This window comes from Poromitra crassiceps, assembly GCF_964638095.1.
Source record: "Poromitra crassiceps genome assembly, chromosome: 30".
NCBI classification, from domain to species: domain Eukaryota; kingdom Metazoa; phylum Chordata; class Actinopteri; order Beryciformes; family Melamphaidae; genus Poromitra; species Poromitra crassiceps.
Window position 1 is genome coordinate 11,719,700 of NC_139652.1, and position 24,951 is coordinate 11,744,650.

The 24,951-nt window shown below is 48.1% G+C and overlaps 1 protein-coding gene across 1 annotated transcript in view; it reads left to right on the forward strand.

Moving 5' to 3' along the window:
- Positions 1 to 24,951, forward strand: part of LOC310800399 (calcium-independent phospholipase A2-gamma-like) — a gene marked incomplete at its 5' end in the record, with an annotated part of 56,803 nt that overhangs the window by 20,073 nt on the left and 11,779 nt on the right. Inside the window, one exon of the mRNA XM_083662999.1 lies at positions 8 to 205. Within this exon, the coding sequence (XP_083519125.1) occupies positions 8 to 205 (198 nt within the window). The remainder of the gene's footprint in view (positions 1 to 7; positions 206 to 24,951) is intronic.

The window sequence follows — 24,951 nt, forward strand, 5'->3', positions numbered from 1 at the left end:
CCTGTAGGTGGCAGCGGTGAGCACCATCGTGAACCGGGGCACTCCTCTGAAGGCCTACGTGTTCAGGAACTACAACCTTCTGCCCGGCGGGGTGCGCTCCCACTACCTGGGGGGCTGCCAGCACCAGGTGTGGCAGGCCGTCCGCGCCTCCTCAGCCGCCCCGGGGTATTTCCAGGAGTTCCCCTTGGGGACTGATCTCCACCAGGTTAGTCCCATAATCACCACACAAACAGATGAAGACATTTTATATTAACTGGGTAAGAGAAAGGGTTATTATTGTTAACATCATTCTTCATCCGCATTAAGCTGATAGCATCTCAAGCCAAAAGAGACGGGAGAAGAACGGTGTTATTGACACAAAGTCCATTCTACAACAGTTATGATGACATGATTAGACATTTCTGAAGAGGATATCTCTGGAATGTCTCCTTTCGGTATTCTATTACATTTTGAATTCACATTTTCCGCTTTTAGCGAATGTTTTGTCGAACATGATTTACCCGAGTTCACCAGCAGCATGAGCTTAAATTTCTAGATCAGCATTATTTTCAACCTGCAACTAATCGCAAAGAGTGCATGGGTCAGAGCCACAGTGGCCCGATAATACACGTAACACTTCCTGTGTCCCAAGAGGAATACATAGAAAAGTGCTTGGTACTGTACGTTAATGAGAAAGGCGATTCTAGCCAGGCTTCTGTAGCGTTAAGCGGTCCAAGACTCAAATCTGAAATTGACAATGGACGTTTGGATACAGGGTGAAGAAAAATAAAATCAATGTTTAAAACAACATCACCCACTCCACTCATGTAAATAGTTTATATCAGCAAGATTCCAAAGTGCACTTCCAACTCTACTCTTGATAAATTGCTATACAATTTCATTGAAGTGAAATAAGTCCCATACAAAATTCCTCATCAGCATTATTCTTGTAATGGCATGACTTCCAAATACATTTGTAATGCAAATTTTCCTTCTGTGCCGCGGAACAAGAAACGTTTGAGCGCCTATTTTCTAATGATATATACAGACACTGAACTGTTCTGGATGAAAGACTATCGGTTGTTGAATGACAGAATCAGGTAGTATGTGTGATCCCTCATCTTCGTGTGCGACGCCCATCTTTGTTCCGTCGGCAAATGTGAACAGCTTCCCGACCAGACTAGTCCGAACAATCCTAGTTGGGCAAGACTGGGACCGTCTTCTTCTAGTCTGTCTCAGGCTTAAGGCGGTCCACAATCACAGGGCAAAGGGGAAAGATGGTGGCAGCCATAATTACTTAAGGCCGGTTGCACCAAGTGGTCTTAACTATGCCTGGTCGCAACTCCTACGTCGGTCTTAGTTAAGACCAGTCTTTAGAGTGGATTTACGCCTGTTGCACCAATAGGGCTTACATCTGGTCTTAACTACGCTGGTCGTAGCAATGCGCGTACATGTGAATTGCCGGGGAATGTGCCCCGATTGGCCCAAAAATGTGCCTCGCGCCGTCACCCACTACTGTATGTGCGTCACTACACCCTCCCTCCTCCCACCCCCCTCCTCCTGTGGAAACTCCGGGCAGTCTGAATGAAATTGAATGTAACGTTCCCAATTCTATGTATTAAATTCTAAAAAACGACCCTCAACATTTGGGAAGGCTAAGCCACACAACTAGTTAGATTATAATCTAACATCATGCTTCGATGGCGACGTTATGACGATGAGGACAGTGTAGAAACTGCTTGAGGTGTTGGTTAAAGGTATAGCCTCAGCAAGTGGGGCATCGGTAAGAATGAGGAGGACCAGAGGAACATATGCCAAGGGTTTTATTTAGACAGATTCCTTGGTGTGTGATGGAATATCCAACAGGTGTAGGTTGATGTAAACAGATGATACAGATGATTTTACCTAAACACAAAAAGGTATTAACAAAGGTTTCAAACGAACAAGGGAAAACTTCAACTGTAAAGTAATAATACATCTAATTCAAATATACAAAGGAAATGACTAACTATAACAAGACTTACTGGCAATGATGCATCTGCACATTGGTGACCATCAAGGGAAGGACAACACAGCCTCCTCCACTGCTGTCTGGAGCCTACTGAGCCTCACCCAATCAGCCGTCCTTTATTGAGCCCAGGTGCGGCCCAATCAGGGCCCCAGGTGTGGCTGATTGGGTGAGGCTGAGCTGATGGGGGGATTTTGTACAGCCGCCCCTCAAATATAGCATTATATTTGATAAATAAACTCAGGTCAGGGTCCAGAAAATCCAGGGTTATCTGTAGGAGAAAAGGCTGCCATACATCACCCAAGGGAGATGGGCGTCCCGCCGCCCCATGAAAAACAAGTTTTGGGTTCACAGGCTGGTCAGGCAGGATGGCTGAAGGGCACCACGGGTCCGGAGGGCGTCCAGGGGGCAGGCCAGTAGGGTGGAGCAACCCTGGACGATGGCCCAGACGCTGATGACACAGGTAGCAGCACCCTTCCGGAGGCCGACCTGGATGCTGGTGTTGGAATGGTGCCACGGTAGGTCGGCGCCAAGGGATGGGTGCCAAGGGAGCGGATGGAGGTGCGGGGGCCACCCGAGCAGGAGGTCTAGGGGGCACTGGGGCTAGAGCCGGGGGGGCCACCGGTGCAGGGGGCACCGGGACTGGTGCCAGGGGGGCCACCAGGGCTGGCGGTGCGGGGGGCACCAGGACTGGCGGTGCGGGAGGCACCAGAACTGACGGTGCGGGGGGCACCGGTACTGGCAGTGCGGGGGGCACTGGGACTGGAGCCAGAGGGGCCACCGGAACTGGCAGTGCGGGGGGCACTGGGACTGGAGCCAGGGGGGCCACCGGGACTGGCGGTGCGGGGGGCACCGGGACTGGCAGTGCAGGGGGCACTGGGACTAGAGCCAGGGGGGCCACCGGGACTGGCGGTGCGGGGGGCACCGGGACTGGCGGTGCGGGGGGCACCGGAACTGGCAGTGCGGGGGGCACTGGGACTGGAGCCAGGGGGGCCAACCGGACTGGTGGTGCGGGGGGCACCGGGACTGGCGGTGCGGGGGGCACCGGAACTGGCAGTGCGGGGGGCACTGGGACTGGAGCCAGGGGGGCCACCGGGACTGGCGGTGCGGGGGGCACCGGAACTGGCAGTGCGGGGGGCACTGGGACTGGAGCCAGGGGGGCCACCGGGACTGGCGGTGCGGGGGGCACCGGAACTGGCAGTGCGGGGGGCACTGGGACTGGAGCCAGAGGGCCCACTGGGACTGGCGGTGCGGGGGGGCACCGGAACTGGCAGTGCGGGGGGCACTGGGACTGGAGCCAGGGGGGCCACCGGAACTGGCAGTGCGGGGGGCACTAGGACTGGAGCCAGGGGGGCCACCGGGACTGGCGGTGCGGGGGGCACCGGGACTGGCAGTGCAGGGGGCACTGGGACTAGAGCCAGGGGGGCCACCGGGACTGGCGGTGCGGGGGGCACCGGAACTGGCAGTGCGGGGGGCACTGGGACTGGCGGTGCGGGGGGCACCGGAACTGGCAGTGCAGGGGGCACTGGGACTAGAGCCAGGGGGGCCACCGGGACTGGCGGTGCGGGGGGCACCGGGACTGGCAGTGCAGGGGGCACTGGGACTAGAGCCAGGGGGGCCACCGGGACTGGCGGTGCGGGGGGCACCGGAACTGGCAGTGCGGGGGGCACTGGGACTGGAGCCAGGGGGGCCACCGGGACTGGCGGTGCGGGGGGCACCGGGACTGGCAGTGCAGGGGGCACTGGGACTAGAGCCAGGGGGGCCACCGGGACTGGCGGTGCGGGGGGCACCGGAACTGGCAGTGCGGGGGGCACTGGGACTGGAGCCAGGGGGGCCACCGGGACTGGCGGTGCGGGGGGCACCGGGACTGGCAGTGCAGGGGGCACTGGGACTAGAGCCAGGGGGGCCACCGGGACTGGCGGTGCGGGGGGCACCGGAACTGGCAGTGCGGGGGGCACTGGGACTGGAGCCAGAGGGCCCACTGGGACTGGCGGTGCGGGGGGCACCGGAACTGGCAGTGCGGGGGGCACTGGGACTGGAGCCAGGGGGGCCACCGGAACTGGCAGTGCGGGGGGCACTAGGACTGGAGCCAGGGGGGCCACCGGGACTGGCGGTGCGGGGGGCACCGGGACTGGCAGTGCAGGGGGCACTGGGACTAGAGCCAGGGGGGCCACCGGGACTGGCGGTGCGGGGGGCACCGGAACTGGCAGTGCGGGGGGCACTGGGACTGGCGGTGCGGGGGGCACCGGAACTGGCAGTGCGGGGGGCACCGGAACTGGCAGTGCGGGGGGCACTGGGACTGGAGCCAGGGGGGCCACCGGGACTGGTGGTGCGGGGGGCACCGGAACTGGCAGTGCGGGGGGCACTGGGACTGGAGCCAGGGGGGCCACCCGAGGAAGGTAATTACCATATTGGTAAGCCTGGTGGTCATAACGTTGTTGGAGTTGCCTTACTTGGGCTGGCCAACCTAGGGGTGCTGGGCCTACCTGCATAGGATCAGTTGCCGGGGCCCACTGGAATGGAAAAGGCGCTAGCGGAACCTGGAATGAAGGAGGCACCTGGAGCAGAGGAGGTGCAGGTGGCACCTGGAGCTGTGAAGGTGCGGGGAGCACCTGGTACTGATGAGGTGCGGGGAGCACCTGAGGCGGAGGAGGTGCAGGGAGCACCTGAGGCTGAGGAGGCGCCTGGAACAGCTGAGGCGGAGGAGGTGGCGCAGGGAGCACCTGAGGCTGAGGAGGAGGCGCCTGGAACAGCTGAGGCGGAGCAGGTGGCGCAGGGAGCACCTGAGGCTGAGGAGGTGCAGGGAGCACCTGAGGCTGAGGAGGCGCCTGGAACAGCTGAGGCGGAGCAGGTGGCGTGGTGCAGCACCTGAGGCTGAGGAGGTGCAGGGAGCACCTGAGGCTGAGGAGGTGTAGGGAACACCTGAGGTGGAGGAGGTGGCGCAGGGAGCACCTGAGGCTGAGGAGGCGCAGGGAGCACCTGAGGCTGAGGAGGTGCAGGGAACCCCCGAGGCAGAGGAGGTGCAGGGCCCGCTCCTCTTCGGTACACACTCTGCTCTATCGTGTCAAGCCTCCTGCTAACCTGCATCAATAGGTGTCTATGGAGTTGATATGGTGCAGGTTGGCTAGGCTGTCTCCCAGGTGTATGCCCGACCACATGGCAACAACACTGTGTTGGGGGATGGGTTTGGAAGGTTTGTGCTACTGAAGTAGAGTAAAAGGCTGGATAATATCCATATTGTTGATGGTATCCAGGTGCCCACCTTGGTCCCTCTGCTGGTTGCTGGTTCCTCTGGTCCATTCTCACTTGCTGAGGCCAATCCGGGTTCGAAGGACCATGTAGAAACTGCTTGAGGTGTTGGTTAAAGGTATAGCCTCAGCAAGTGGGGCATCGGTAAGAATGAGGAGGACCAGAGGAACATATGCCAAGGGTTTTATTTAGACAGATTCCTTGGTGTGTGATGGAATATCCAACAGGTGTAGGTTGATGTAAACAGATGATACAGATGATTTTACCTAAACACAAAAAGGTATTAACAAAGGTTTCAAACGAACAAGGGAAAACTTCAACTGTAAAGTAATAATACATCTAATTCAAATATACAAAGGAAATGACTAACTATAACAAGACTTACTGGCAATGATGCATCTGCACATTGGTGACCATCAAGGGAAGGACAACACAGCCTCCTCCACTGCTGTCTGGAGCCTACTGAGCCTCACCCAATCAGCCGTCCTTTATTGAGCCCAGGTGCGGCCCAATCAGGGCCCCAGGTGTGGCTGATTGGGTGAGGCTGAGCTGATGGGGGGATTTTGTACAGACAGTAAGGACTCAATTACAGCAGGTCTCCGCTGATAGACACGGAGATCTCTGTTACAGGCAGGCACCCTTTAGACCCTACGCCTCCTGCTGACCAGGCGTAAGAGTTACGCCTGGGCGTAGTGAAAAGAAGGCTTAAGCCCTCTTGGTGCAACCGACGTAGCTGTTAGGTCGTAAAATTACGACCGGCGTAGCTTAAGACCAGTCGTAAGACCACTTGGTGCAACTGGCCCCTGATCATTAATTTCTGATGATGAATCTCCTCTGTCTCAGTTTTTGTGATAGTCTATCTTTCCTCTTACTCTGCCTTTTTGAACATTTACTATTCCTGTGAAGGCTTGTTAAAAAAACTCACACTTTCTTTCAGTACCACCCTGCTTCACATTCTTCGTTCTATCAAATATTGACACACCTAGTGGCTGTCTAGTCTAACGGCAGTCTTGCGCTGTTGACCGTTGGGTGGCCACTGGCCAGTGAGCAACCGGGGTTAATTGGAGTAGTTGGTTGAGGAGGGATATTTTTTGAGTAGCCTAATAATGAGAAATATCATCTGCGCAGCAAGCAGTGAGGAGGGAATTCATTTCCTTCCTGTCGGTGTTTGTTTCCAGTCAGGTACATTTTGACAGCAGAGTGAGTGATGGAGTCAGACTGAGACACACTTAACTCTATCTCCACTAAACAGGCATGCATTAAGCCACCAGCAAAACAACAGACAGCCCATCCACTCTCCTGCATTTGACTGATCAATAGATATGGCCCTTCCGCTGGGCCTTACCTTCTGGCCTTGTCCTTAAGGGCTTTAAGTCATTAGAAAGCACAGGAGTGGGCGTCCGGGTAGCGTGATTTCTAACCCCACATAGGATAAGCAATAACCACGCCCTGTGGCGCCGGGATTGGCCAGGAGCATTGAAGCTTGGGACTAAAGCACCAGGGGTTTTTCATCTTTTAAAATAAAGATGTTTAAAAAACTATTGCTTGTTACATTTTCAGTGCTGTACCTTTTCTCTGGGTAAGAATTGAGCTTGAAATTAACGATATGATACATTATATTATATGAGCTATGAATGTGAACACAACACCGTTTATAGTATTGCATGTTTTTGTAGATTGTGTACATTGTGTAGATTACAATTATTATGCTTATTATTATTATTGCTATGCTAAGGAAGGTAGGTGACCATAATTCATTTCAATGTCCGCTCTCGAAATCGCTGTCCGTTCTCAAGAGCTATTCAGTTGGTTCATGAAATCGCTGGGCTGCGTGCCCTCCAGTGTTGCTCCTGGCCAATCCCGGCGCCACAGGGCGTGGTTATTGCTTATCCTATGTGGGGTTAGAAATCACGCGTCCGGGTAGTGTAGCGGTAGATTCCCTGCCTACCAACACGAGGGTCGCAGGTTCGCACCCCCATGTTACCTCCGGCTTGGTCCGGCGTCCATACAGGCACGATTGGCTGGTGTGTCTGCGCCGGTGGGAAGCCGGATTAGGGGTATGTGTCCTATTCGCTGCACTAGCGCCTCCTCTGGTCGGTCAGGGGCGCCTGGTCGGGGCGGAAGGGAACTGGTGGGAATAGCGTGATCCTCCCACGTGCTACGTCCTGCCGATGAAGCTCCCCGCTGCCAGGTGAAAAGAAGCAGCTGGCAACTGCACATGTGACGGAGGAAGCATGGTGCTAGTCTACGGCTCTCCCCAGATTGGCAGAGGGTGGAGCAGTGACCGGGCCAGCAGGGGGAAATTGGAAATTAGGTACAATTAGGGAGAAAATGGGGGGAAATTTCAGAAAACTAATTAAAAAAAATGTGGAAAAAGCACAGGAGTAGAGGCATACTAGAGTCTTGAGGTTCAAGTCATCATGTTTCAATATTCAGCTGATGTCGCCTGGGTTTGACCTCCCACGTCAAGTTGTCAATAGCTCCTTGAATTGACGCACACAGATGTAGTGTACAAACACTGATGAAAACACCCTACACACTACACACTGCACGGTGCACATACAGATGTAGTGTACAAACACGGATGAAAACACCCTACACACTACACACTGCACGGCGCACATACAGATGTAGTGTACAAACACGGATGAAAACACCGTACACACTACACACTGCACGGCGCACATACAGATGTAGTGTACAACACTGATGAAAACACCCTACACACTACACACTGCACGGCGCACATACAGATGTAGTGTACAAACACGGATGAAAACACCCTACACACTACACACTGCACGGCGCACATACAGATGTAGTGTACAAACACGGATGAAAACACCCTACACACTACACACTGCACGGCGCACATACAGATGTAGTGTACAAACACTGATGAAAACACCGTACACACTACACACTGCACGGCGCACATACAGATGTAGTGTATAAACACTGATGAAAACACCCTACACACACTACACACTGCACGGCGCACATACAGATGTAGTGTATAAACACTGATGAAAACACCCTACACACACTACACACTGCACGGCGCACATACAGATGTAGTGTACAAACACTGATGAAAACACCGTACACACTACACACTGCACGGCGCACATACAGATGTAGTGTACAAACACTGATGAAAACACCCTACACACACTACACACTGCACGGCGCACACACAGATGAGTGAGCATGTGTTTGCATCAAAAGCCGTATCCCATGTCGGTATGCTCCCACACTCTTAATTGGAAGGGGTGTTAGTTGTGTAGGTGAATGGGGGTGTGCAGGGGGAGTGTATGAAAGAGACTGGCTGATGAAAACCCACCTGCAGCGGGAGATTTCCCCCGTCGTCTTGCAGGTCCCCTCACCCTTTTCCGAGACGCATAAATTATCCCGACGCGGCGCTTCTTTCATCACACAGCAGCACTGGTTGACTGCTACGTCTGCCTCATTAGAAGGAAACGACAGACTGCATCATTATGGAACTGCTATTCCAAACTCTGCTAGTTAGCTGCTAGCAAGGACATCTCACAGTGGGGGGAATACAAGACACTATCATCATCACTATCATCATTATTATCATATTGTTTTATTACCTTGCCATTTGTTTTTAATTGTAAGCCACTTTTTGCACAGCAGCATAGGTCACTTTATCTAGTCTCCCGACCATTTCTTTGCACATCTTTTATCCTCAGTGCAATTTTACTTTATGGGTCTTTTCTTTTGACGGGTCAGTTGCAATACAACTCCATGCACTTCATACGTAGGGTGCATCTCTTCACGTAATATATGTAGACCTTTGTTGTTCCTGTTATGTTATTTTGTCATTTGTGTTGTCTTCTTATGATGCAGCTGTATGTAGCACTGTTGTCCAAGACAATTTTCCTCTCGGGGACAATAAAGTATATCCTGATCCCGATCCTGATCAGTAGATAAAGTATGTGATGTGAAACGTCAGTTACAAGTGCTTTATTTTTTTTAATCATTTCTGTTGAAAGTAATGAAATACTGAGTGAATTTCTGAAATATAGATTATAGAACTTGGGTACTGAGTTTGTAACAAGTGATTTTTTTTTGGCCATGCTTAACTCATTGAGTGCCAGCCACTTTTGGAGAACGGACGCCAGAGTTTCAGAGCGTTTTCAGTGATTTCTCGAGGCCCACAGAATATTGTGTGATATTACTATGTAAACACCGAACACGCACAAAGAACGATGAGACTCTCTTCTATCATCTGCAAAAAAAAGTTTATTGATATCATTTTCCGTTCTTTAGTTATCAGCCGGAGAAGATAGGTTGATTTCAGCAAAAACACACGTTTCAATTTAGAATCTGAGCCTTTTGTGAAATTAAGCATTTCAAGCACATCATTGACTCTGAAGCTAATATTTTCTGATGTAATGACACCTCAAAAATAATTTCCTTCAATAAAACAGTGAAAACAAAGGAATTTTGTTTGGCCAAATAATATTTTTTAGCTGCAACCAGCAGCGCTGGCCCCTGCGTGCGCAGACCCTACACCTTCTTGCTGGTCTTGATTTACTGCTGGTGGGCATCAGATATTCTAGCTTGTTTGCCTGTCTCTGTGCATCAAGCCTGCTGTCTGGGTCTGTGTTGTCAATGGTTGTATGCTGTAGTGCCCTGCGTGCCCCACCCCCCTCCTCCTCCTCCGTGGGAGTGTCTCTGGGGCTCTGCTGCGTTTGCTCTGCGTTTGCTCTGCTCTGAAAAGTGCGCTGCACCCCGCTTTTTCACAGCCTGTCGCCGGCTCCCAGCTGAGAATAATGTAACTTTTCAGAAAGACGCTGGTGTCGGCAACTAAATCATATGGAGGGGCTATCGCAGCGGAGACGGAGGGGCTCAATTGTGGCAGCAGATTGACTGCTGTTCACAGGCACAGCTAACGTTATGCTTCATGCATATCGATGCGATTTACGTTTCCCCATTACTTCTCTCTTTTTTCCTCGCCTTTCTCTAATCTGGAGAGCACTGTCGCCACCTAATGGGTCCCTAAAATAGCTTTTACACATTCAACATCCACCATACTTTCACAGGAGATGGATCTGGCTTTGATCCACGTCCCACCGTCAAAAAACGCAATTGACGAACATACTCGTCCCTGGCACTCTACGTTACTAAACGAATTGACGAACATACTCGTCCTTGGCACTCAATGAGTTAATTATGCTCTGCTCAGTTCATTCAGGTTAATGTGAATCATGGTGGGACAACCCTCCCACTCTCCTGGCCCCTCCCACTCTCCTGGCCAATCCCCCTCTCCTGGCCCTGTCTTGCAGGAGGAGCCTGGTTGGGGTCATTAGGCCAGTGGTTCTCAAACTGTTTCGGGTCAAGGACCCCTAAACTGACACAAATTAGACCACAGACTTTGTCCCAGGGTCCCCATCTGATACGGTTTTTGCTTTTAGATGACTTATTACAGAAAGTGGATGAAATTCATGACCAAAATAGCCGTACAGTACATTCTGTCATTGTGTTACAATGGATGGAATTATAGTGAAAATAAATCATCCCCTTTTGCTGGGGACCCCCGACAGCCCCCTCAAGGACCCCACTTTGAGAACCACTGCATTAGACTGATTGAGTCCACCTACGCGCGGTGAACTCCTTCAGCTTTAAAAGCCCTACAGACCATTCACTAGCTGCATTTAGGTCATGCACACTTTTTCCTCAATCTGATTGAGGTGTTTATAATGGAGCATTTTTAATCGGTTTGGGCTTTTAAACTTAAAATTATAATCTGCTATGTTCACACAGACACAGGGAACCTACGCCTTGCCTTGCCTCAACCCACGCCTACGCCTGCAGACCTTGAGCTGGGCGTGAACCGATCACACCGCACGCCTTTGCACGCTGAACCTGGAGCCGAGTCACAAGCGCCTCTCCTCTCTCCCGGCTGTATTTTTTCACGTGTGGTCCCGAATTATCATGTGTAGGTCAAATAAATCTGATATATTTAATGTTGTATTGATGCTGGATATGTATAACCAGGTCTGACTATAGTCTGACTTTTTAGAGAGGTAATCTTGCAAGAATATGTGCTGGCACAACAACATTGTCCATTTTGCTTCTTCGGTCGCTATTCTCTCTCCTGAAGATTTGTTTGCCGACGAGGAGAAAGCCCCACGTGATAGCCACCCGTCAATCTCTCTCTCTCTCTCTCTCTGCTCAACACTGTTGTAATAACTCCATTTTGTTTTGAAATTCAGTTGACTTTGCCATTTCCCACGGATATTGTCGCGTTTTTCTTTCATGGCTTGACAGAAGAAGCCTGCCTGCACGCGCCTAGTCGGCTCGAAAATAGAACTCACGCGTAAACGATAAAATCTGCAAGGCACAGGCAGGGCGTGGGTACACGCAGGGTTCACGCTCAGGCGTCCGGTGTACACAGCCTCGTTGACTAAAACGGACGCCTATTAAAAAGCGTGGGTAAAGGCAAGGCATAGGCAAGGCTTGGGTCGCCGGTGTGAATTCAGCCTTAGGCTCCACGTAAACATGCCTAGTGTCTCTCTCCCTCTTTACCTGTGTGCACCTTTTTGTTCTGTTCTGTTGGTTTGTAGTAGTTTGTGTTGTTTAGTTCTTAGTTTTAGTTAATAAATTATTGTTATAGCTTTTACTTTGGCATGTGATTCCCTCCTTTTGTTGCTTCCTTGAGCCAGGTTGTAACAATGGGAGTATATTTCTCATACAGTAAAAAAAAAGGGCAAACAAACACATTTTATGCTCACGAGCAAGTCCAATTTATGAACAAGTCATGACAGCTTTATGAAAAGGTTACGTTGTCAAAATAAGGAATTGGAAAGGAATTGAAAGTTAAAACTAATTTCACCAAAGATTACAAAAAAACGTCCTACAATATATCGCTATATCAAAACGTGACAATATGTATCGTTGAGATGAAATCTCATATCGCGAGAAAAAAGAAGCTGAACATGGTGGCACTGATCTGCATCTGATTGCATGCTCGCTCTCCTTTTCATTGCTTTGTTTGAACAGACGAGGGGCGTTACAGACACACGGAGGATGAAAATGGTGAAATTACTCAAATTAACGTGGAGGATGCACTTACAAATCGATCGCAAAAAAATATTGTTAAAATATCGTATCGTTATCATGAACCCAATATCGTGTATCGTATCGTATCGTGAACTGAGTGTATCGTGACACCCCTATTTGTTAGTGAATTCTTTACATTGATAGTACATACATGACTGTACAGTGGAATCTAGCATAACGTTAAAGGCGATTTTTTTGCAAATGAGTCCTTGGTAATGTAAATACAGCTTTCAAACCACTTCCACGTCTAATTGAAGCAGTGGGCAGCTAGTCTGATGGCTTATTGACCTAGCTTGAGCAGTGGCCACTATAGCATCAGAACGCCCACTAGTCTGATGCCCTATGACCTATAGACCTAGAGCATAACGTGCAGCCTGTGCGGTGGCAGGATTCCCTAGAGAGGGAGTCATCTCGCTCTTCTCCATGGGCGCCCACAGAGTTTCCCACTTACTCCAAACAAGCCCCCGAACAATAACCCGTTTGTACGGTGAGCGGCTACGCCATGTGCTGAACGAATGCCTTGGAATTCCCAAGCAGTGTTTCAGGAAACTTCTGATTGTTGGTTAACGTCTCTGGGCTGGAATGGAGACCTGAGCATGCCAGAACTTTAGAGTCACACTATGGTGACATCGGGGGGAAACTGTAACTTGGGAGCAAGACCTTTGAAGCGGAGCCAGTCGTCGTGACATTATCACAGCCCAAGTACGTGCCACACCATGACCACGGAGAGGAGTGCCACGGTGAGAGAGAGAGAGGGGAGAGGTGTGCCACGTCGAGGGAGAGAGCGGAGAGAGGGTGCCACGGTGAGAGAGAGAGCGGAGAGAGGGTGCCACGGTGAGAGAGAGAGAGCGGAGAAGGTGCCACGGTGAGAGAGAGAGCGGAGAGAGGGTGCCACGGTGAGAGAGAGAGCGGAGAGAGGGTGCCACGGTGAGAGAGAGAGAGCGGAGAAGGTGCCACGGTGAGAGAGAGAGCGGAGAGAGGGTGCCACGGTGAGAGAGAGAGAGCGGAGAGAGGGTGCCACGGTGAGAGAGAGAGCGGAGAGAGGGTGCCACGGTGAGAGAGAGAGAGCGGAGAGAGGGTGCCACGGTGAGAGAGAGAGCGGAGAGAGGGTGCCACGGTGAGAGAGAGAGCGGAGAGAGGGTGCCACGGTGAGAGAGAGAGAGCGGAGAAGGTGCCACGGTGAGAGAGAGAGCGGAGAGAGGGTGCCACGGTGAGAGAGAGAGAGCGGAGAAGGTGCCACGTCCAGAGAGAGCCAGAGGAACATAGAAGAGGAAGGAGGCGCGTGCTCTAAAGACCACAGAAACAGTTTGTCAAAGGATGTCAGGGCATGCGTGGAATGGCGAGGAGGTCTCGATCCCCCCCCCCCCACCCACCCCCCGCCTCCTAGTTGCCATGGTATCTCCCAGGGTGATGGGGAGGAATGGGAGCCGGCGTTTGTGCCCAACTCTGCCCGCTTTTGATGGGAGGCATGGGATCCCCCCCCCCCCCCCCCCCCCCCCCCCCCCCTCCAGTGCCAGCTCCCGAGAGCCCCCCAACATGGCACCGTTCCTCGGGGCAGAAAGACTTCGACACAGCCAGGAACGGAGTAGGTCACCTCGGCCACTTCCAGACCACACTCTGCTCTGTCACTCATATGAATGAGAGTCTGAAACGTTATTAAGAGAAGGACTTCATCATGAGCTGAAATGCTGAGTCTCTCTCTCTGTGTGTGTGAGCAAAGGAGAGAGAAAGGAGGTGCGGAGGGCCTCGCATAATTAGGTGCTGTTCCAATAGCACAGTTCAGGGAAGTGCGTCTTTGTGGATCGTCCGTTTCTCACTTCTTTTCCCCTTGCAGTGTGGCCACTGGACTCTGTGAAGTTGTTGTTCACAAATCACACACACACACACACACACACACACACACCCACACACACCCACACACACTGCAGTGCTACACAGGTGAGGCAGGCAGGAGCGAGGATGGTAGATCCGGGGGGTTTTAGCCACCTCCTCATCAGGACCAGCGCCTCCTGTGTTAAAGCCCTGAGAGCTTGGGCCTCAAGGCTGTTGGAGGATGGAGCTCAGACTTCTCAGCTCCACTGCAGACAGCTTCCTATCCCCAGACACACTCTCTCTCACTGTCCCCTTGATTAAGAACAGATACGCACGCACACACACTCACTCGCACACACGCACGCACACACACACGCACACTCACTCACGCACGCACACACACACTCACACACGCACACACACTCACTCACACACGCACGCACACACACACTCGCACGCACTCACGCACACACTCACGCACGCACGCACACACACACTCACGCACACACGCACACACACCCTCACGCACACACACACACACTCTCGCACGCACGCACACTTGATTGCACTGGCACACTACTTTAAGGATTAGAGACCAGTCCACTGATGACATCATTGACAGACTGGCTGACTCTCCCTCTCTCTCTCTCTCTCCCTCTCTCCCTCTCTCTCTCTCTCTCCCTCTCTCTCTCTCTCTCTCTCTCTCTCTCTCTCTGTCTCTCTCTCTCCCTCTCTCTCTCTCTCTCTCTCTCTCTCTAACCCCCCTTACCTTCTCACATCGCACACACCTCTCTTAAAAAAAAAAAAAAAAACTACTAACCTAAACTAACCTTGTACCACTGTTCCTTCAGAAGTTGTAGTTGTCATAGACTGTGCTCCATAGTTGATCGCTCTATTGCTGGCAAAAATGTGTTATTGTAAGTCGCTTTGGATAAAAGCGTCTGCCAAATGACGTAATGTAATGTAATGTAATGTAATGTAATGTAATGTAATGTAATGTAACAGGCTTCTTCTCACTGCATTGGCTCCAGAAGAGAGTTCCTGCAATAAGTCTGGGCGTGAAACCTTTGCTTTCAAAGACACTTAGTTGTCAAATCACTTACGTATGCAAGTGTGCATTCAGTGGCTTCTCCTGCGCTCACCTGGGGGAAATGAGCTTTCTTTAGCCAATAGATTGCTTATTATGATGGACAGCAAGATTATGCTCTCTGAAACCAGGTAGCCACATATATCCATAAGTCCTCGAGGGAGTCCAGACCCAAGTAAATATTAGGGGTGGGAATCACCAGATGCCCACGATACGATACTAAAACGATACTTGAGTCACGATACGATATTATTGCGATATCACCGATATTGCGATATATTGAATATTGCGATATATTGAATATTGCGATATTTCGATATATTGCGATTTCTTACTTTTTCAACTGCAAATGATGTCCCCAAAGGAAAACTTTGTCAACATCTGGTTTATATAAGAACAATTTTTCGGTCTGCACATCTGACTTCAACCATTTTATTGCAGCAACATTGTCAAGTAGACAGACCAACAACTTTCATAAAGTCATGTCATAGTTGCATGCACCTGACAAACTGAACTGTTTGTTACAGTCTACTTACAGTCCACCTTAACTGGATGTGTGTGTGTGGACTACTGTACTTAGGTAGTTTTTGAACAATGCAACTTCACTTACACAAAACATCTTGTGCAGCCCATTCAGTAACTGGGGAATTTGTAAATTACTGTTATGACAAAACTGTTACTGTTAAAACAAAATGAAAATATGCTACCGTTTGTTTACTGCTGGCCTTGGAAATAAAGGTTATAGTAGCCCGGTGGCCTGGCATGGCCTGCAATTTTTTTTATTTTTTTTTGCAATATCGATACTTGGCGTCCAAATATCGATACAATATCGTCAGGCAAAATATTGCGATACTGTGGTGTATCGATTTCCCCCCCCACCCCTAGTAAATATGAGAGAGCGATGCCACACCCATTTGTATCATCTTCAAGCCGTGTCTCACAGTGCCATCTCAAGGCTGCCACACAGCATGCAGGGATGATTCAGTGTTTCAATATGTCTATGTGTGCTCATCATGCATTGGCCCAGTGTTTGGGGGAAAGGCGCACACTAGATCTCAATTGCGTTCGCTGCCTCGGGCAAAGTTGGCACTCTGTGTCACGCAGATGGGGTCCCTCCTCAATCGGCAGCCCGGGAAGATGACGCGACCCTCACTGTGACCTTTGGGCCCTGCGACGCCAAAGGCCAGAGTGGAGAACTGGTCGGCGTTAATTACATAACGTGGCATGAAGACCTCCGACTTGACCTGGCCACTGCTGCGAGATTGGCGCCCACTACACTGATACCTTTGTCATTCTCATCCTTGCTCGATGACAATGGTGCCCTTTATATGGGTTGGAGGACGCTATCTAGGCAATTGATTGAATTCAACAAGCAGATTTATGTTTCCGAAGACCTGTGACTGAGGAAGGTAGCCTTTATATGCAAACAGCATGGGTTGATTTGGACGATTTATGGTCAACATTGTCGGTACATGTGAGAGAATGAGACGCTGAATGATCTAGTTTATCCATTGGATGATCATTGCAGGAAAACAGACTGGTCACTGTGGCACAGTGTGGCAGGCAGGATCAGTCCATAGCCCCGCCCCCTTTTACACAGCCTGTGAAAGCCGTGATCGTAGTGGGATTATTAAAGGAACACTCTGCCCATTTTCAACCAGCTTTGTATCATTAGAACATCAGTAGTATATCAGAAAACTGTAAACTGTTTTGAAGTCTGTCATTTAATTTGACAGTTATTGAGTGTTAAAGTGTGGACCAGTGACATCACTGGTCCACACTAACTCAAATTAATAACTCATTAACTCAAATCAGTGGCTACTTTTAAAATAAAAGTGCATTTAGAATCGCATTGTATTATGATCCATAATTAAAATAAACAACTGCATGTACTTCCATTATATTTTATTTGATTATAAAAAATATATATATATATATATATTTATTTTTATTTTATTTTTTTAATAATCGATTTTTGACATTTGTGAATCGATGCAGAATCGTGCAGGTCCGCATCGCGATGCATCTTATAATCGATTCTTTTTGACACCCCTACTTTACACCAACAATATTCCCGGATCTCAGTGTAAAAGTCGTGACATCATGAGTCATGATGATGTCATGATGATGTCATGACGTACTACAGTATGTAGCGCCTCCCTAATTACACATTTGAGGGAAGGAAGCCTCATTGCAAAGGCTCATAATAAATCACGACCGCTCAGAGCCTCTCAGTCCTGTCAAAGAAGTCAAAGAAGAAATCGTCACGACACCAGCTGCTCATCGGAGCTCCATGGAGCCGATGTGAATGTCCACGAATTGTATGTTAGAAGAAGGCTCGTCTCATTTAGAGCAAGTGTCTCTGTATTGTCCCTGCTCATCATCAGGACCGTCACACAAGACAGCGTGGAGGCATAGCCATGGGGCAGAGGGAGAGAGGAAGACACAGAGACAGGAAGACGTTTGCTGTCCCAGCTAATGCGAGCTGACATACACTGAGGCGTGAAATGACTTTTACTGATCCTGGCGATAGCAGCACCTCTTTCCTATTCAAATCAGTGCCTCCCTCTAATATGGTTTTAACTGGAGCAATGAAGATAAGCCCCCGAAACCTAATGACAGCGGGGACGTTTAAAGTCGCAACATACGTGACCTATAAATCACGCGTGTCTTCGTTTTATCTCTTTATCGTGTCCTCGTATCATTTCGAGTTTAGTTTGATTTCAGAATGTGCAGCAAAGAAACGATTTCTTCCTAAATCTATCATTCAGTTTTAATAGCCCAGCATCTGACGAAATGAAATGTGTTCCCATAGGTGTAGGAGCCCTAATTAGTTGGAAAAACTGGTTTTATTCGGGGCTACGGGAAAAATGAGGGAGTGATTTGTAAATCAGACGTTTAGTCTCTGGGGGGGAAGCAGAGTCGAGCACAGAGGAGCTCTGAGCCTCTGGAGTATCGACGACTGAAGCTGTAGCAGGAATCAAGAAGAAACACAGAGCCTTTCAGAAGAGCCCAGTAGCACCCTTATACAAGGAGGAATTCAAGCTTAGGACTTAAAAATTGCGTTTCCCTTCAGGCCCTGGGGTAAAAAAAATCCTGTCACATGGTCACAATTGACAGGGGTGTCCCCCTCGGAGGACATTTTGACCCGCGAGACATGGCACCTTTTGACTACGCCATTGAGGCGTTTAAACGTGAGCTGCCTTTACAGCTCTAAATCCCCACGCAGGGAGGTGACCTCTGCCTCGCGTCACGCTGACTGTTTGACAGGCAGCTTGAGACCGCTCTGTTTTGTCAGCAAAGCTGCTTTGCAGTTTGCCCCCTAAGTAGATCATTGTTTCCGACCAAACTCCTTGTCCAAATTATGTCCCGCTCCCGAGAGCCCCCCCTGGTGCCACCGTGTGGCAGTGCGCCAACCCAAGTATGAATCTCAACAAAAAAAGTGCCTTCAAAGTGGCCCGGGCGGGTGCCAAACTGCTCTGTGTGTGTGTGGCATGAGCCTGCTGCCATCATCATCTCCCTCAAGGAGGCTCGTTTGTTCCTGACAGCTGTGGAAGGAGATGAAGGTTGCAAAGATCTTCTGAATAATTGACCGTTCCAGGTGTGGACTGCATAATCGGGCACGTCGGGCAAATGCCCGGTGGCATGGCCTGACCTGGCCTGGCCTGCAAAAAAAAAAAAAAAAAAAAAAAAAGGTTTACTAGTGGTTTTATTACTTTATTCAGGGTTAGAATTGGACTCGGCCCAAATCTGGCTTCAAACGGCCCAAATTGGGCTTCAAACGTCCCAAATCGGGCTTCAAACGGCCCAAATTTTTCGCCACACACACACAAAATCCTACCAGTCTTCCAATGGCACCATGGGGTCTTTTACCACTGCCAAAAAAAACAAACAGACTTTCCATCAAACGCTGTTCCTTAGTTCTACACAACCCAAGCAGGTGCTGCAACGGGACAAGTGTCGCATTCAACTCTCAACTCACAAGGGGATTGTGTGGCCGGGGTCTCATGTTACACGCCTTGGTTGTGTGTGTGTAAGGTCAGCCACTGTGCTTGTTGAAAATTGCCCTATGAATAGAAAGAAGGCACAACTGGACCCAGGCTGTTGCCATAATGGCCACTGAGTTTCTAAAATGGAGTCTCGTCACACAGTGGTGCGAGTGATAAGAAAACTGCTTAGCTGTTTTTGCTTTCAGCCGGGGTCGTGTGTGTCTGATGCTCACTGCGGCGTTTGTCCCTCTAATTCTCTAGTAGGAGCATCTCTGTTCCACCACGCGCTTTTTCCCCTTTTCTGTGATTCATTGCCGACACCCTGCTGGCTTCTTAATGACGTGCTTCAGAGTTGAATGGCTACCTCAGCAGTTCTCTCAGGCACTGTGAGGCAGGGTGACATTTCTCTTTTGTATGACTCCCATCTGAGTCAGTGAGATGAGTCGTACTCGAAGAGCAGCGGATTCCCATCCTTTTCCCAACTCATAGATACAGTCACTGTCTCCTCGTAGATCAGGGGTGGGCAATTATTTTTCCTGGGGGGCCACATGAGAAACCCAAATTGTTGCCGGGGGCCGAACAAATATTGTCATGCCGTAACCCAGGAACTTTGATGATAGAGAGGACCACAAAAACATGTCCTCGCTACCAGAGGGCCAGATTTTGCTGAGGGTTGGGGGCCAAACGGCGCCGGTGCGAAAGAATTTGGGGCATTTGAAGTCTGGTTTAGAGGAATAACTCATTTTAAATGAACAGTTGTGATGTCATTATTCAGTCTTAAACACCAATATTTTAAACTTTTCTCACTCACTCCTATGTCACCACCTACTCTCCCTGCAGGGCTTTTTTCACCACCTGCCAATATGGCTGCTAGATTTTAAAGTTACCAGCTAATTAGAATTTCCACTAGCCAAAATGTTTTTCTTGGAATAAACCAGAATATGAGTGGGTTAATTTAAGCATAAGTATCAGTAAGTGGCCCGGGATTCTCAAAGCCTGTGTTGGTTGAGGGTCACACACAAATGCACTCTTGAAGCTAAATAAATCCAAAACTAACAAGTTAATTATTTACATTTTTACTTCAATGTAGAACAGTCATTTCTTACACATGAGATTACTTTTAGCCTTTTATCGATAAAGATTATTGAAAGATATTCCATATATTCCAGACTGAAATGTTATAACAGAGGTGGAGTATTGGCCAGCATGATATGAACATTTTTTTTTTTTTGGTGCAATTCCAGCGCGGGCCACACAGGGCCGCCAGTTGCCCAGGTCGACGTAGACGCTGGGGTAGCTGGCTGGGGGCGTGGTCAGACGTCAACCCCCCCCCACCCCTCACCCCCCCCGTTCTCCCCATTCAGCATAGTTAGCATTTAGCTGCTAGCCCAGCCCAGGCAGATAGGATCAGGGATTGAACCACCGCAGTAAACGCACATCTGAACAGACGTCTATGTACCTGCTCTAGAATCCCCAATCCTGTAGTGTAGAGCCGCAGCACCGTCCTTTGGCGAGTCAGCCCATTGAGATATATGGGGGTGTTTACCCCCTCGTGCGCCAGCCGTATAACATTTTGTGGGCGTTCCCACACAGACCGACTGTATCTATGGACCACTTGAAAATCTCAAAAATGTTTGCGCCCTACATCCGAGCATAAACTGTATGTATAATAATAATTAATTAATAATAATGCTTCTCGGAGCAGTTTTTATTCTAACGATAAAAGGAGCTGTCCATCAGCACCACACAGAAATCAGAAACGAAAAGGGAGGTGCTGTCTGCAATAGGCGAATTAATTGATTACGAATTAAATAACTATCATTCAACAATGGAGAAAAGCATTCTCATGCATAATAATAAAAATAAGAAATCACAAAGATTGTATTGTTTTGCAAATGATTTGGCGGGCAACTTGCAATACCTTCGCGGCCCACAGGTTGGGAATGGCTGCTCTAAGGCTTTTGACTCAGGTCTCTGTTTATAACCAGATAGAAGGCTCTATAAATGATTCATACATTATCCGACCTAAGAGATTTCTTCTAACCCCAAGAGAGGTTCTTCTCATCAGACGATGTGACTCAGACAGACTGGCAAATTGCTCGTGGCAATTTGCCTTTGCCACGAGCAAAGGTGACTGTTAACGACTTTATGTTCACATTTTTTGAAGTATTTTATCTATTATCATCTCATGCTAAAATAATGTTCTTTAGTGGCTTACTTTGTCACGTGCAATTTCTCTGTTGTTTTTCCTTCTTTTTAACCCATTTGATACCTGATGCAGCATTTGTGTGCGTGTCCCTTTAAGACCGCGTTAACGCGGTTCGCGGTCTTAAAGGGATACGCACACAAATGAGGGATATACACACAAATGCTGCATCAGGTATCAGTGATAGCTACTAAGAGCTAACGCAACACATGACACACTGTGTGGGTTCTATCTGTGGGGGCTGTCGCTTAGTTAAATGTCCCCAATCTAGTAGCTAGTAGCTACCATATCCAATTCCCATTTTCATTTTTTTTTTTTTTTTCCATTTTTCTGGCTGCTTGAGGCAATGACACAATTTCTCAGTCCAGCTCCCCAGATGATTCACAGACCTGCGCCTTGGTAGGCAGGCCTCATATTCCCCATCACACTGTGTGCTGCTCTGACGGATTTGTACTGGGAGAATTGTCATTATACCGCAACACTGCTGGAGTGTGCCTGGAGAGATGGTACCCCCCCCCCCCCCCCCCCAAAAGGCTCAACTCTTTCTGCGACACTTCTGCTACACTCTTTTAATGCACAGCACACAGTTACAAACACGTACACAGTATTATATAGCATTAATATGTAGGTAGACATATAAGCTCTCTCTCTAACATCCCCATACACACAGTCACACACACGTACACAGTATTATATAGCATTAATATGTAGGTAGACATCCCAGCTCTCACTCTAACATCTCCATACGCACAGTCACACACATGTACACAGTATTATATAGCATTAATATGTAGGTAGACATATAAGCTCTCTCTCTAACATCCCCATACACACAGTCACACACACGTACACAGTATTATATAGCATTAATATGTAGGTAGACATCCCAGCTCTCACTCTAACATCTCCATACGCACAGTCACACACATGTACACAGTATTATATAGCATTAATATGTAGGTAGACATATAAGCTCTCTCTCTAACATCTCCATACACAGTCACACACACGTACACAGTATTATATAGCATTAATATGTAGGTAGACATATAAGCTCTCTCTCTAACATCTCCATACACACAGTCACAAACACGTACACAGTATTATATAGCATTAATATGTAGGTACTAGACATACCAGCTCTCTCTCTAACATCTCCATACACACAGTCACACACACGTACACAGTATTATATAGCATTAATATGTAGGTAGACATATAAGCTCTCTCTCTGACATCTCCATACACACAGTCACACACACGTACACAGTATTATATAGCATTAATATGTAGGTAGACATATAAGCTCTCTCTCTGACATCCCCATACGCACAGTCACACACACGTACACAGTATTATATAGCATTAATATGTAGGTAGACATATAAGCTCTCTCTCTAACATCTCCATACGCACAGTCACACACACGTACACAGTATTATATAACATTAATATGTAGGTACTAGACATCCCAGCTCTCTCTCTGACATCTCCATACGCACAGTCACAAACACGTACACAGTATTATATAGCATTAATATGTAGGTACTAGACATCCCAGCTCTCTCTCTGACATCTCCATACGCACAGTCACAAACACGTACACAGTATTATATAGCATTAATATGTAGGTAGACATCCCAGCTCTCACTCTAACATCCCCATACGCACAGTCACAAACACGTACACAGTATTATATAACATTAATATGTAGGTACTAGACATACCAGCTCTCTCTCTAACATCCCCATACGCACAGTCACAAACACGTACACAGTATTATATAGCATTAATATGTAGGTACTAGACATACCAGCTCTCTCTCTGACATCTCCATACGCACAGTCACAAACACGTACACAGTATTATATAGCATTAATATGTAGGTAGACATCCCAGCTCTCACTCTAACATCCCCATACGCACAGTCACAAACACGTACACAGTATTATATAGCATTAATATGTAGGTAGACATCCCAGCTCTCACTCTAACATCCCCATACGCACAGTCACAAACACGTATACACAGTATTATATAGCATTAATATGTAGGTAGACATATAAGCTCTCTCTCTGACATCTCCATACACACAGTCACAAACACGTACACAGTATTATATAGCATTAATATGTAGGTAGACATCCCAGCTCTCAATCTAACATCCCCATACACACAGTCACAAACACTTACACAGTATTATATAGCATTAATATGTAGATAGACATCCCAGCTCTCACTCTAACATCCCCATACACACAGTCACAAACACGTACACAGTATTATATGCATAATAATATAGGTAGACATTTGTGGTTGATGGACATGATCTCTATTATACGGATGGAGAGACTCAAGTTCCTGAGAACCAACTCACTTAGAACATGTCTAACTATATGGGACCCGTTTTTACTCTACCTCGATGAGGTTAGGGGCGACGGGTGACTCGCCCGGCTGGTTTCCTATAGACCCCTTGCGTGAGATCCCAGGTACATCGCTCACAAGCACATAAGCACCTTACGTGGCTGCTAGCACCACTGTAGTATTGAATGTTCATTATGTTGTATGTTTCTTTCTTTCTTTTTTGTGTTTTTTTTTTGTGTTCTATAAAAAATATATACTGTATATATATATATATATATATATATATATATATATATATATATATATATATATATATATATATATATATATATAAAACAAAAGAAGGTACCACCTCACACTGAAGTAAGGCTTTACTGTGATTTATTCAGCAAACGACGCGTTTCGCTGTAGCAGCTTCATCAGGTTTGCTCATACAACCATGAGGGCCCAGGTGAGCCTAAGTAGTAACAGGACCTAATTGGTCACATGACCAATTAGGAAATCACAATTTCTTTCTGTTTACAGGTTGCAGAAAGATACATAATATAACAGTCAACAAAGTAAATACAATATCACAAAAGGAATGGCGATATATAATAATAAGTTAAAAAGCAAGGACATAAGCTAGCATTAATCTGCAGCACTGTCAGAGTTACAGAAATGAGCACATTCGAAGGTTGAGCTCAAAATCTATAAAGAATAGGAGGACCTATACAATAAGAGTTACAGCAATGCAAGGTTAAGCTCAAATTCTATTTAGAAAAAGAGGAACCACAACATTAATCTAAGAGTTACAGCAATGCAAACAGTTACAAGGTTAAGCTCAAATTCTATTTAGAAAGGGAGTACCTAACATTAATCTTAGCGTTACAGCAATGCAAACAATTACAAAGATAAGTTAAAATTCTATTTAGAAAAGGACAATAATAAGAACTACAGCAATTGGCAATAAAGAAGGTTAGGCTCCACTTTAGTATAGAAGTAGAGGACCTGTATCTCCCTCAATTGCTAAAGGGGAGGGGGTGAGTGTCAGGGGGCATATATATATATATATATATATATATACAGTATACATATATATATAGGTACTGTAGATATAAGAGCTCTGTAACATCCCCATACGCACAGTCACAAACACCAGCACTCTTCTCCCTTGTGTGTCCCCCCA